The sequence below is a fragment of the Crassostrea angulata genome, chromosome 8 (genome assembly GCF_025612915.1).
Source record: "Crassostrea angulata isolate pt1a10 chromosome 8, ASM2561291v2, whole genome shotgun sequence".
Taxonomy (NCBI): Eukaryota; Metazoa; Mollusca; class Bivalvia; order Ostreida; family Ostreidae; genus Magallana; species Magallana angulata.
This window is the reverse complement of record NC_069118.1, coordinates 19,804,247-19,818,694: the sequence shown is the minus strand read 5'-3', so window position 1 is coordinate 19,818,694 and position 14,448 is coordinate 19,804,247. Positions and strand designations below refer to the sequence as shown.

General features: G+C 32.4%; 1 protein-coding gene and 1 pseudogene across 1 annotated transcript; both read right to left on the bottom strand.

The window, feature by feature from the left end:
- Positions 1–410: 410 nt before the first annotated feature.
- LOC128160760 (protein crumbs homolog 1-like) lies at positions 411–2,157 on the bottom strand (annotated as a pseudogene).
- A 2,959-nt stretch (positions 2,158–5,116) lies between these two features.
- LOC128159725 (uncharacterized) lies at positions 5,117–11,345 on the bottom strand. Its single transcript, XM_052822909.1, has 4 exons — positions 11,288–11,345; positions 5,953–6,095; positions 5,695–5,818; positions 5,117–5,552 (listed from the first exon to the last, which is right to left on the bottom strand). Exons 1-4 carry the CDS (start codon positions 11,330–11,332, stop codon positions 5,352–5,354), a joined length of 513 nt encoding a protein of 170 aa, XP_052678869.1. The 5' UTR covers positions 11,333–11,345; the 3' UTR covers positions 5,117–5,351.
- Between the last annotated feature and the right edge of the window lie 3,103 nt (positions 11,346–14,448).

Sequence of the window (14,448 nt, the reverse complement as noted above, 5' to 3'; positions counted from 1 at the left end):
TATAACCACTATCACAGACACATTTATAACTATTAACTTCGTTATGGCACCGACCACGATTTGAGCAATGTTGATTATAGCAGTGATCTATCGCATTACAGGTAGGACCCGTGTATCCGCCTTGACAGAAACATTGAAAACCATATCGAGCATTATTTGTACAGTTTCCATGTGTGCACGGGTTACTATGACAGAAGTTTTTTAGTTCGCAGTTTCTTCCCAGGTATTTTGGTAAACACAGACAGGTATAATCATTTTTGTCGTTGGTACAATTTCCATGACCGTTGCAATTTTGTCCATTGCAAAAGTTACGTAATTCACAAAATGCTCCTATGTAGCCTAAGGGACATGAACAAGTATAGTTTGATGATCCTGACACTATTTTACAAGTTGATCCATGCTGACACTTATTATAATAGCAGCTGTCGTGCTCGCAGTCTTTTCCAGAGTAACCAGTTCTGCAATGACACGAATAAGTATTTCTACCATTCTGACAAGTTCCTCGAGAATGACAATTCTGGCCGTGACAGTAATTACGTGTTTGACAGTGACTTCCAATGTATCTAGGATCACATTTACATGTATAGCCTGAATGACTATTTACACACGTAGCAGCATTTTGACATTGGTTTGTATCACAGTAAGTGTGTTCACAATCGTGTCCAGTGTATCCAGCATTGCAGTGGCATGAGTAGGATTGTTGTCCAATATGACATGCACCACGATTAGAACATGTTTTATTATAACAGTAATCATGTTCACAGTCTTTACCAATATATCCAGAGAGACAATTACATTTGTAAGAGTTGTGTTCATTCTGGCATGTTCCATGATGAAAACAGTCCTTATTGTAGCAATAATTGACTGTCTCGCAGTTTTTGCCCAAAAAGTCAGCACTGCAATTGCACGTATAGCCCCGAATCCCGTTTATACAGTTTCCATGGTTGTTACAATGCTTGCCAGAGCAGTAATCAATAGTTTCGCAATTTTTACCAATATAACCACCATTACAAACACATTTATAACTATTACCTTCATTATGGCACCGACCATGATTTGAGCAATGTTGATTATAGCAGTGATCTACGGCATTACAGGTAGGACCCGTATATCCGCCTTGACATGTACAGTTGAAACTGTTGCGAGTATTTGTACAATTTCCATGCATGCATGTGTTACTGTGACAGTAATTTGTTTGTTCACAGTTTGTTCCTAGGTATTCTGGAAAACATTGACAGGTATAATCATTTTTGTCGTTTGAACATTTTCCACGACCGTTGCAATTTTGACCATTGCAAAAATTACGTGTTTCACAGAAAGTTCCTAGGTAATCTGAGGGACATGTACAAGTATAGTTTGATGTTCCTGATATTACTTGACAAGTTGATCCATGCTGACACTTGTTATTATAGCAGCTATCGTGCTCGCAATCTTTTCCAGAGTAACCAGTTCTACAATGGCACAAATAAGCATTTTCACCATTTTGGCAAGATCCTCGAGAATGACAATTCTGACCGTGACAGTAGTTACGTGTTTGACAGTGATCTCCAATGTATCTAGAATCACATTTACATGTATAGCCTGAATGACCATATACACACGTAGCATTATTTTGACATTGGTTTGTATCACAGTAAGTGTGTTCACAATCGTGTCCAGTGTATCCAGCGTTGCAGTGGCATGAGTAGGATTGTTGTCCACTATGACATGTACCACGATTAGAACATGTTTTGTTAAAACAGTAATCATGTTCACAGTCTTTACCAATAAATCCAGAGAGACAATTACATTTGTAAGAGTTGTGTTCTTTCTGGCATGTTCCATGATGAAAACAGTCCTTATTGTAGCAATAATTGACTGTCTCGCAGTTTTTGCCCAAAAAGTCAGCACTGCAATTGCACGTATAGCCCCGAATCCCGTTTATACAGTTTCCATGGTTGTTACAATGCTTGCCAGAGCAGTAATCAATAGTTTCGCAATTTTTACCAATATAACCACCATTACAAACACATTTATAACTATTACTTTCATTATGGCACCGACCACGACTTGAGCAATGTTGGTTATAGCAGTGATCTACTGCATTGCAGGTAAGACCCGTGTATCCCCCCGGACATGCACAACTGAAACTATTATGACTATTTGTACAATTTCCATGCATGCACGGGTTACTGTGGCAGTAATTTCTTTGTTCACAGTTATGTCCATTGTATCCCGGTGAACATTGACAAGTATAGCTATTTTTGTCGCTTCTGCAGTTTCCATGACCATTGCAATTGTGGCCATTGCAAAAATTACGTGTTTCACAATGATTTCCAGTAAACCTAGGATCACATTTACATGTATAGCCTGAATGACCATTTACACACGTAGCATTATTTTGACATTGGTTTGTATCACAGTAAGTGTGTTCACAATCGTGTCCTGTGTAACCAGTGTTGCATTGGCATGAGTAGGAGTGTTGTCCACTATGACATGTACCATGGTGAGAACATGTTCTGTTAAAACAGTAATCATGTTCACAGTCTTTGCCAATATATCCAGGTTGACAATTACATTTATAGGCGTTGTTTTCGATATGACATGTTCCACGATGAGAGCAGTCCTTCCTATAGCAATAATTAGTTGTCTCACAGTCTCTGCCGATAAACATTGCACTGCAATGACACGTATAACTATTCACCCCACTTGTGCAGTTTCCATTTTTACTACAATCTTTTCCAAAACAAAAATCATTAAGTTGACAGTCTCTACCTTTGAATCCACCATTACAACTGCATATATACCCAGTGTTATTTAGCTTGCATCTTCCGTGGTTGCTACAGTTTTTCCCTGCACAGTAGTCGAAATCTTTGCATGTTGGACCCATAAAATTATTAACGCATTTACATGAAAAATTTGAAGCAGTGTTTGTACATATTCCAGAATTTTTACAAGGATCATTGGCACAAAAGTCAACCAATTCACAAAGTTGCCCATAAAAACCCTTGGGACAATGACATGTGTAATTTGATTCACCATTAACACATGTTGAACTATGGTCACATTGATTGTTTAAACAAAAATCTGTAGTAGAACAGTCTGTTCCAGAGTAGCCGTGATTGCAATTACACACAGGTTTTCCTTTACTAATGGTACATCTGCCATGATTGCTACACGAAATCCCGTCACAGGAAGTACCAATCAATGATTCACAGGTTTTCCCCGATGTACCATTTCGACAAAGACAATCATAACTACCGATTTTGTTGACACACTCTCCTCCATTACAAGGCTCCAACAGACACTCATCTTCATCTAATTGACATTTCAGACCGTACACAGAAGGTGGGCAGTTACAATGAAAACTACCAATAGTATTTGTACATGTTCCGTGACTACAGAACGTTTTACTAACGCATTCATCAACATCTTGGTCACAGTTTCTACCTGTCAATCCTGTGAAATACAACCAACGATAATTTTAGATTAACCTATATAGTAACGACAAATGCAACAATACCATTATTATAAGAAAAGTACATACCCATTTTACAGTAGGTGTGTCCATTAACAACACATTTGTTTGGATTACCGGGACAGTAAGCTGAGCAGTCTGATCCATAGTAACCTTCAGAACAGTAAGCCTTGTATGTGATCTGAATGCTGGAATACAGGATAGGACGTACTTGTATATTTGTATTAAAATAACAAATTACGATGAAACCTAACCAGATGTACATGTTAGTAGGGTACATATATTAGTGGATCTTTATTGCTAAAGTAACGCGATAATTATTTAAAGTACATTAAGATTCTTATTGTTGATTTACCAGTAATAGAAGACTTCAGACATTGCCCACCTTGGCTTTTTCAAAATAATGATTAGCTGGATTAGTTATTTGTCATATTAGCAAACATTAAGAAGTTAAACAATGTTATTTGGTTTTGTGTGTTTTTGTGTGTTTTGCTTACTTTACTAAGAAGAATTTTTAATATACAAAACATAAACAATTTTGATTTATACCCTATGCAACATTTCACTTTCCTCGACACACCAAAATTTTATTTTATGGATCGATAGAGAATCTTTTTTGAAACATGATTCCACAAAACAGAGATCAATATCGGCTTTCAGTTATTTTATACGAATTTTTTTGTATTTTTTCAGTGAAATAGGAAAAACTGTTTTGCAGACAAACAGAATATATTAAAGCTTAAAACTTGTGGTCAATTAATGTGTAATATAATTATAAATAAATTAATGCCAAAGATCGTTTGGTCAAGTGTTTAATTTTTTAATTAAAAAAATATTTCTGAAAATAAAAATTGTGATTCTTTAATATCTTTTTAATCTATGGATAAAATTTTAAAAATAACATATAGTCACATAAACTATTTACTAAACAATGATATTTTACAAAGAAATTGAAATGAAAATGCGAAATTTTGGAAAAATTGCTATTTATCAAATTTTAACCGATCCCGATTGAAAAAAAACTGATCCCGATCAGAATTATTTTAACATTGAAATTTTACAAATAAACTGCAGTTTTTCTCTAAGTAATTGATATAAATTATAAAGTTAGCAAATGACGAAACCATTTTACAGCTAAACAACCTGAAATTTTTGCAAAATTCTGATTCATTATAACTTTATGTGATTTCGTTCGGGATCAGTTTAATTACAATAGGGATCGGTTCGATTTTAAAATTTTCCATTTATTCTTTAATTTCACTATTTGGTTTCAATTTCTTGTTGAAATATGATTGTACAGCAATTGTTAAATGCGAGTAACAGTTTATCTGCAGTTTTTATCCATAGATTTAAAAAATATCTACAATCCTTTTTTTCATTTTCATAAATATTTTTTTTACAAAAATATTTCAAAGTTTATCTGACCGTTTTTGATATGTATTTATAGATAATTGTATTGTGCATTAATTGATAACAAATTTTTAGCTCTAATATATCTTGTTCGCAGCTAAAACGATGTTTCCGGTTTCTATAAAACAATACAAAAAAATTCATATAAAATAATCAGAGGCCGATATAGGTGTCATTTTTGAATAATCATTTCTCAAAGAGAATTCTTCATTGATCCATCAAATAATGCATTGGTGTGTCGAGCCACCTTAATGCATGAATACATAATTTAAAATTATGATGAAGCTGATATAAATCAAACACTGGAGTGAAATAACGCTAAGATTTTTGTGATCAAAGTTGAATATATTAAACATAAAACATAATACTAGTAGTTGTTCATGGGCTACCTTGATGAATCCAGGAAATTCAAATGTTATTTCTGTAGTCATTCCCAAAAATTAAATTCATATAGAAGTCTGTATGACTATTTGGTATAAATACATTAAATGTAAATAGAAATGCACCCAAATGAGTTTTTGTCTCTAATATAGTTGGCTGCTAGCTTCTGCTGTTTCCAATTCTGTGACAATATATTTTGTCCTATATTCAAATTGTATTCAGAGAACTCTGTCTGGAAGATGAGGGGCAGAGAGGATGTCTGTTGATCTCTCACGCTAACTGCTATTTTGCCTGTATATTTATTCTTCAAAGAAAATATTTGTTACATGGTTATATATAGTTTAATATTTCAAAACGTTTCAAGTATGTGATGTACATAGTCTTGCTACAAGTGCATCATCAAAATGCATGTATATAAAATGACAAGTATTAATTCACCACGTTACCCAGGTATCGACATCAAGAAATTGAGGGTTTGTTGTATTGCCCACTTTGGATCCAAAAAACACTTGTTTTCGTCTTATATCAAGAGTCGTGGTAAAGCTGGTTATACAGGGATGATCTCTGGTCCTATCATAAAACGTAACGAAATTAATCATAAAACCACTTGTTCGTCGTCACTTATGCAATGATGAAGAAAATCAAACTTTTCGAAAAAAAAGTTTTAGTACAATATTTAAGCTTATATCAAATAGATTTATTACTTGAGGCATACAGTGAGGACCGGTTTACACAGTTTTGTACACTTCGTCCCAGATACACCCTGACAGCAGGCACCACCATGGATTTTTCCATCGGTCGTTACTTCATCAACATGGATAAAGAAGGTTATTTTCCCTAATGCAACCTTTAACATAATTCGAATGATTTACTTTTACTTTTGCACTACTAGTATATATATATATATATATATATATATATATATATATATATATATATATATATATATATATATATATATATATATTTATATATATATATATATATATATATATATATATATATATATATATATATATATATATATATATATATATATATATATATAAACTGGTTTCTGGTATACATAATTTAGAAAATTTAATGCTGCAAAAATGAGGTCGCGGCGCACGTTCAAAACTTTTGTTATGCCAACAATAAACCATATAATGTCGAAAATAATATTTATATAAACTGGACTTAAAACGAAAAAATATTGTAACGTCAAAATAAGTATTGTCTTGCTATTTTATGTACAAAATAATGACGAGATAAATTCTTTCGTTTAATAGAAATAAGTTACTAAAGGCTTTAAATCGACTAAAAACGTTAGCGTCGTCGACGTCACGGCGCAACGAGAGAAACAAACAGTATGGATTTAACTCTGAAAAAAGCCAATACAAATTGTGTATTTGCTCAATGCATGTAAACTCGGACAAATACCGGTCCAGGGCTCCCGATGGGTTTTTGCCTATGACGTATATCTCAGCTATTTTAGGACCCATCAACTTGAAAGTCGGCATGAGTGTATTTCACACAACACTTTTCTGAAAACTACATGCATATTGCGAATGTTGCTAAAATAAATTGATTTATTAGGCTTTTGAAGCAAGCTGGTTGATTTTATTTGGGTCAGAGTATAATTCCAACAGTGTTTTGACACCATTGCCTAACTAAACACCCCCTTTTCATGGACCAGTGAACTTGGAAAACAGATGCTCATATCATATTAAACCATTCCATGCTTCTGAGCAGGCAAGGATTCAGACGATGACATTTTTTATTAAGGTAATATACATGTAGAAAGAACCAGATTTTAGGAAAAGACACAGCTGGCGATTGAATAACTTTATTTTAGACTTTCAAAGTGAAAGACAAAATCAGAATTATGTCATAAAGTACATGTATCAGAAGTTGATTTGTTAAAGACATTTGAAAAGACTGCCAGATACACAATATTTTATAAATATTAAAACCAATGAAAAGGTTCATCCACGAGGGTTTGTTTATGAAAGAGGTTTTTGTGATTCCAAATCTATTAAAATTAGAAAAGGATCGAGATAATTCTGTTGAAATTACATTTCTAGTTTTATTAAATAATTGTATGCATGACAATATTCTATTGGAATTTGTAATTCTTTTGTGTGTTGGAAATACACACTTCAACGTTTTGTCTTATTTTGCTGTATGTTTGAATATATTTGAATATCCAACTATATTTTAACACTACGAATCGATTTTGTAACATACAGTCAAATACATTTCATCAATTACTGATGTAGCATTTAATCGTCGGAAAAGTCTAATATCTTAAATTTGCATGAATGATAAATATTGCTCAGACCCCAACCCCCGGAAGACATCAACACTTTTTTTTACTCTTTTGAAATAATTTTGGGGTCCGCGCATTTTACATTTTAGTAAATTAATGCGCTTTGTTTCCCTATACTTTTGATCGCGGTAAGCTCAAAGCGCTTGGGACAGAGACCGAACGTATTTATCAGTTAATTTGTCTTTGTGAAATAATACAAATCTAGAACTAAACTCTATCGATCCACATTGAAACTTGAGGAGTCTAGTTTTTATCTAAACATCTGACTCAACATTGACACAAATCAAGTTAGACTTGTATACCGATAGACCGCTTTCGAGGTTAGTGTGATTATTAATAAGGTTAGACCGGTTGTATGAGACTTTTACTTTTTCGCATAGTGCATTGTCCAGTTTAGTAATTCATAGGCATCATTGTATAAAATTGACTTCATACAGGTACATTTAAAGCAAAGATACAATTTTATAAATGAATAATGCATGATTGAACACAAAAGCCAGTAACGGGTAACGTAAATACACACATGCATGATTTTGAAACAATGGTTTTGGGTTTAAGATTAGAGAAAAATTGTACATTTATTTAAATTTTATTTGAAAAAAGAAGATGAAATATAAGAGAGCAATTAAGTTTTAATATCACTGTGTCGAATAATGTTCCGAATTAAAAACTCTTCCTTTTAATGTTTGAAATTCTTAAAACTGATAAATCGAAATTTTCAAATTCTGTTTTTTTTACTTGAAAAACTGGGGGGAAAGTATAAAGGGATGTTAAAACAACATATTGCATTATTGTTTATCAGTACCGAGCATTCAGATCTTAGGATGTGTGTATATACAAGTACACCTGTGTCTGTCACCTTATTGTTCCCAATCTCGCTACCGTGCGCAACAAATTGTCAAGAAGGGCTGAATACAGTAGCTATTGTATAATCACTTACTGGCCATTCATATCTTAGGAAGTGTGTGTATATATACATGTGCACATGTGTCTGTCACCTCATTGTTCCAAATATCGCTACCGTGCACTGCAAATTGTCAAGAAGGGCTGTGTAAAGTACCTATTATATAACCACTGACCGAGTGAAAAAAATATGTCAACATCTTCTCCTTTAAAAACTGTTAAACATGTGTTTCAGGTTATTTGATCTGGTGTAAAATAAAACATGGATGGATAAAAGATTAAATTAGCCGCTCTAAGTTAATCTTAATAATTTTGCATTGTACGAGGGTCAATCAAAAAATACGAAGACAATATGTCTCTCTATCACATATTTTTCGTGAAAGTCATATCTAACAGATAAATATGTTCACCAACACTTATTTTTTTTTCATATTCAAAGTTTAAGACGATTTGATAAAACGGTCTCTTTGTTACCTCTTTTTATAAATAACATGTTTTGTCACCACGGCGCACGGTAACGTTCAAAACATGACGTCAAGCTAAAATACGCAAAGTTTATAAATATACCCCATCTTTAATCACGCTTAGTCTCTTGTGTCTTAAACCTTTCAATTCAAAATGGCACTGTGCCACTAAACATCCTATTTACACACATTTGTTCAAGAATCATACATTAGTTCTCCAACGTCTGCGTATCTCTTTGTTTACATTAAGGATAACCCTAAACTTCGGTTGACGTTACTTATTTATTTTTTTTTACTAAATATTCTACTCTCTTTCGGACTCTTTGATTTTCAAAATACAATTACTACCCCCCCCCCCCCCCCACACACACACACACACATGTATTTCAGTTAAACACAAACTTGCAAATAATAGTTGACTTATATTTTGCACCATTAAACATTTTCAAAGTTTGTGTCGGCTTTTCCCCCAAGTTAAATGAGTTCTGTTTTTACTTTGCGTTGCGCCGTGACGTCCGCAGACGTCAATGTTTTTAGTCAATTCTAAAGAGGACTATCTGTCTTTAGTTACTAATATCTGTTGAACAAAACAATATATCCCGTCATTATTTGGTACACAGAATACCATGACTGTACTAAATTTGAGGTTTCAAAATTATTTGGTTTTAAGCCCAATTTATAGAGATATTTCTTTCAACATTATTTTGTTTTATTGTTAACATAATACAAACTTTGCCCGTGCACCGTGGCCTCATTTTTGCATTATAAGATTCTAAACAACTCTTAGAAATAAGGGAAAATATTAACTTTTTTCTTGCTAATGTTTAAAACTATGACTAAATTATGTATCTCAAATTTAGTAATGATTTGACGTTAACTAACATAGCTATGACAAAAGTCTTCGTATTTTTTTATTCACCCTCGTAAGTAAAGAAAATTAATTCGGATTGCATGTCAACTTATTGAGAAATCAATTTCCGGGTAGACTATTAGTAACTTTTAATTCAAAATCAATGCAAACTCTCTCTCTCTCTCCTCTCTCTCTCTTTCTCTCTCTCTCCTCTCTCTCTTTCTCTCTCCCCCTCTATCTCTCTCTGAAGTCTATTTAAGCTCATACATATAGAAAACACTAGTACTACATTTGCACATTTTTATGTCTTACCAGGGCCGCGGAATGATAAAGAATTGGTAATGAAATTAGGACTGCAAGTTAACTTATCAGGAAATAGATTCCCGTGTAAACTATAAGAAAATTTAATTCAAAATCAACACAAAATCTCTCTCTCTCTCTCTCTCTCTCTCTCTCTCTCTCTCTCTCTCTCTCTCTCTCTCTCTCTCTCTCTCTCTCTCTTGTCCGACAAACTGTACAAATGTTAGTATAAAGTTAACACGACTTCTTTACCATGTCATCATACACCTTGTTATAGTTGATCTTTTTTTTTAGCGCGGTAGGTCTTACTACCGGTTATATAGCCTTACATTGTATCCCGCATCACATTTTATATACAAATTGTTTTCTTACATGTGATTATCTGCATATGGCAAACCATATTGAATTAAAACATTAAGATGTTTTACGACTAAAAAAAACCGTGGCATTCTGAGTCATTCGCATCCAACATCCACCTCCAATTCCACCCCCTTATTAATTGTATGACACAGTTTTATGTTTAACAAGAAAGTCCCATATTAGATTTTTTTTATTATGACAATTTTTCGTATCATAATGTTTTGTTAACATTAAACATATTAAATATAACAAACCCAGTTAATACTTTGAAATTAATATCAGTTTATATAAACTTTTCACTGTATCTAGGTACCTTATTTAATTAATGGTGAAAAATTATATAAAAGAAAAAAGATCGGGTAAAATTTCATTCAGTAAGAGTAAGAACTTATTAGTACTTAGCTCAATTTTTCCTTCACTTATAAAATTACATATAGAATTGACATTTTCTTTCAAGGAATATGTTATTAATAAGTTTTTTCCAGTACCGTCAGTAAAAAGTGTCAGTACTTTTCTAAGTTTATCAGAACTGTCTAAATTTGTCAGTACTTTTCTTAGTTTCCCAGTACCGTAAAAAAAACGCCATTACTTTTCTAAGTTTATCAGTAATGTCAGTCATTGTCAAAAGATGCCTAAGTTTATCAGTAAAGAATGGAATGTCAGTACTTTTTTTTTACTTAGTAGTGTGATTAAGAATGTTGTCTACTATCAAATATAATTTAATCATGGGATAGTAAGGAAATATTCAAATGAGGCATGTTAAAAAAAAATTAAAGATGTAGCACAAAATACGAAATTTACATACTGTACATGCAAATGCAAAAAATTCTATGTTTATAGTTATTTCTTACCTTAGTTACAAGTATCCAAATGAGTATAAACTTCAGCCCAACCATAGTGAAACGGTATGTGCACCATTTGTTATTAGATAACTTTATTAACTGATATGTTATCTGGAGATATGATATCAACAAACATTAATATTCACCCTGTTTGCTACGGCAGTGTAAATCAGATTACAAACTTTATGTCTGCATGATAGTTAATAAAATTAATTTAAATTGCAAAGAAAAAAGGGGAAAAAAAGAATAAATGACATTATGGTTGAATCAATGTTTTCATGTATTTACTTTTTCGTCCTGATCTAACTTATTCTTTCATTAACAAACTCTTAATAGATTAGGGTGTAAACATACAGGTACATGGTGTCATAAAGCAGTCAACTATCTAATAGCCGCTGCTATCTAATAAATCACACCGCTGCGAATGTTATTGTCATTTAAATTTCGACCTCGTGGTTTTGTAGTTTCGCAGGAAAAATCGTGCCTAGTGTTTAAAGTATAATTCCTAGAATCGAGCTACTTGTAGTCAAATATAAAATCTAGACGTTTATTGATTTTAAACTTTATTTCCATTAAATCGTGCCTAGTGTTTAAAGTATAATTCCTAGAATCTAGCTACTTGTAGTCAAATATAAAATCTAGACGTTTATTGATTTTAAACTTTATTTCCATTAAATGATGAATAAAATGAGTTCTAGTAATAAATGTGACAATAGAAAAAATATTTTTTTCTCCTCTTGCAACAATTAACATGCTTAGCAGCGACTCCCTCCCCCTGAGGATTAATATTCGATCCGCGCCTGACCTAGTATTAGCATCAATAGTGAAGCAGACTATACTATACAAATATTGACTGGGGTTTAGGACAACATTATGTTAGCCCCCGAGGGATGAAATATTGCCCGACGCAAAGCGGAGGGTAATATGTTCGTGCCAAGGATCTAATATAACCAATGGTGCCCGAAAACACAGTCAACATTTGTTTTGTTATATGATAAAAAAACACCAAAATTGAAGATATTATTTGAAAACAGATCGCCGGAATTTTCTCAGCTTAACAAAGAATTCACGAATTCAATTTTGTGCAAAGTTCATTTCCAAAATATCCTCAGTATTAAACTGTCACCGGTGATATTTCGCTGCCCGTAACAATTAACATACCGATGTTCTACATGATTGAACTCTAAGTACTTTGCAAATCCTTATATCCATTATGATAGCAAACCGTTACATTGCTTGTCCGTTGTTTACTTGCCTTGACTGACTATCTATTATGACGCCACCTTGTTTTGGAGTCGTGAAGAGTTATTACCGTCATCGTTTACGAATCAACAAATTAACAAAGAAGCGATTAATTGAAACAGAGGGAGCATTCTTTAGATATTGTTCCAAGTCAGTCAATATTAACAATATATTGACAGGTCAATATTTTTCGGACGATATAATATTACAAATATTGACTTTTCGTCTATATACAGATATATAGTGAGAATATACTACTGAATATAACAATATTTTATGCAGAATGTTCCTTGAAATTGCTCGATATACTTAGTTTTAATTCAAAACAGGACACCCATTCATTTTTTAAAAAGCATGGTAATGCACCTTAAGGCATCAAACATGGCTATGATTTTATTAAGCAACCCAATGTTTATATTTTCAACCACGTGTAGAGTGGTTGAACACAAACAATAACTCTGTTTTGAATATCATAGTTTAGTTTAAGTAACCGCTTAATGATGAGGGAAGACATATATCTTAATACATTTCTATGTTTTAACATAAATCAAAGTAAAATATGATATGAAAAACGACCAGTACTTACGTATTTAGAGAATATTATCCGAACACACATGCATGTACTTCCGCTCGAAATTTCACAGGAACTTAACGAATCTCGGGAAAGTCTCGTGAACTTTCATTCGAGCACCTCTGGATTCATTACATACTTGATGACAACGAAAAAGAAAACATTCTGAACATATTCACAGGGGTGAATCAGATTACACGACTTTCAATGTTTTAACAGTGTCACTGCGTAATAATTTAAATATAACCAAAGTGGTAAGACTTTTACCTCTCTGTTTGAAATTAAGCTAATCAGTGGCAATATCAATCCGGAAATATTCAGACAAAAAAAAAGAATAATGCAATAAAGCATTTACTATCACATTTAAAAAATATGTCTGCATGGTGGTAGTTTTAGGGATAACTTTATCGTTTTTTGACATAGACTTCTATGGAGTATAAGATAATGCTTAAATATTACAGCTAATATATTAGAATATTCTCCTTACAAAAATTTAGTTTATGGCCAAGAATATCATGTTTAAAAGTTTAAAGGAAACGCATTAGATATTTTGTTAACTATCAACCCTCCTTTAATGCTTTCTCTAATGTTAAATGTCGGAAACAAAATAGCAGTTAAATCGCGAAAGTCTGGGATTTAGTGTTTTCAGTGTAGCAAAGTTTTCGATAGAGCACGAAATAATTAACCATTGTCAACGTTGGATAAGAATACATAATTCTATTGAATTTAGATTTTTTTGTCATAGTAAAACAATATCATACATTTTCATTTGTCATTTATAATCTAAAGAGAGATATGCATCATGTAATTCTAGATCTTTTTTTTTATTGAAATATTACATTAAAACATTCTGCGCTGGTTCACAAGGTATTTTAAACCTCTGTTTGGGTATTTAAAGAGTTGATTGCCATGTCAAATCCCGACTGTTTAATGTCACCTAGCTGGCTATGTTGCGACCACTATTGAAATAAAACCACTATTGAAATAAATTATTTCAATACTGGTTGGGAATGCATTTCATTAGAAAAATCACTTTGCAACCACTATTGAAATAAAACCACTACTGAAATAAATTATTTCAATACTGGTTGGGAATGTATTTCATTTGAAGAATTACTTTACAACCACTATTGAAATACAACCACTATTAAAATAAAATATTTAAATAGTGTTCAGGGATGTATTCCATTTTGAAAATCAATTTACTGACACTGTTGAAGTACAACAGTTACTACAATTAAAATTATTTTTTCAATCGTAGCTTAGAATGAATTTCTTTATCATATTTCTTTGAAATTTTTTATTTTTTCTTTAGATTTCTCTTTCTACAAACATATCATGTCCTATGATATTTTTG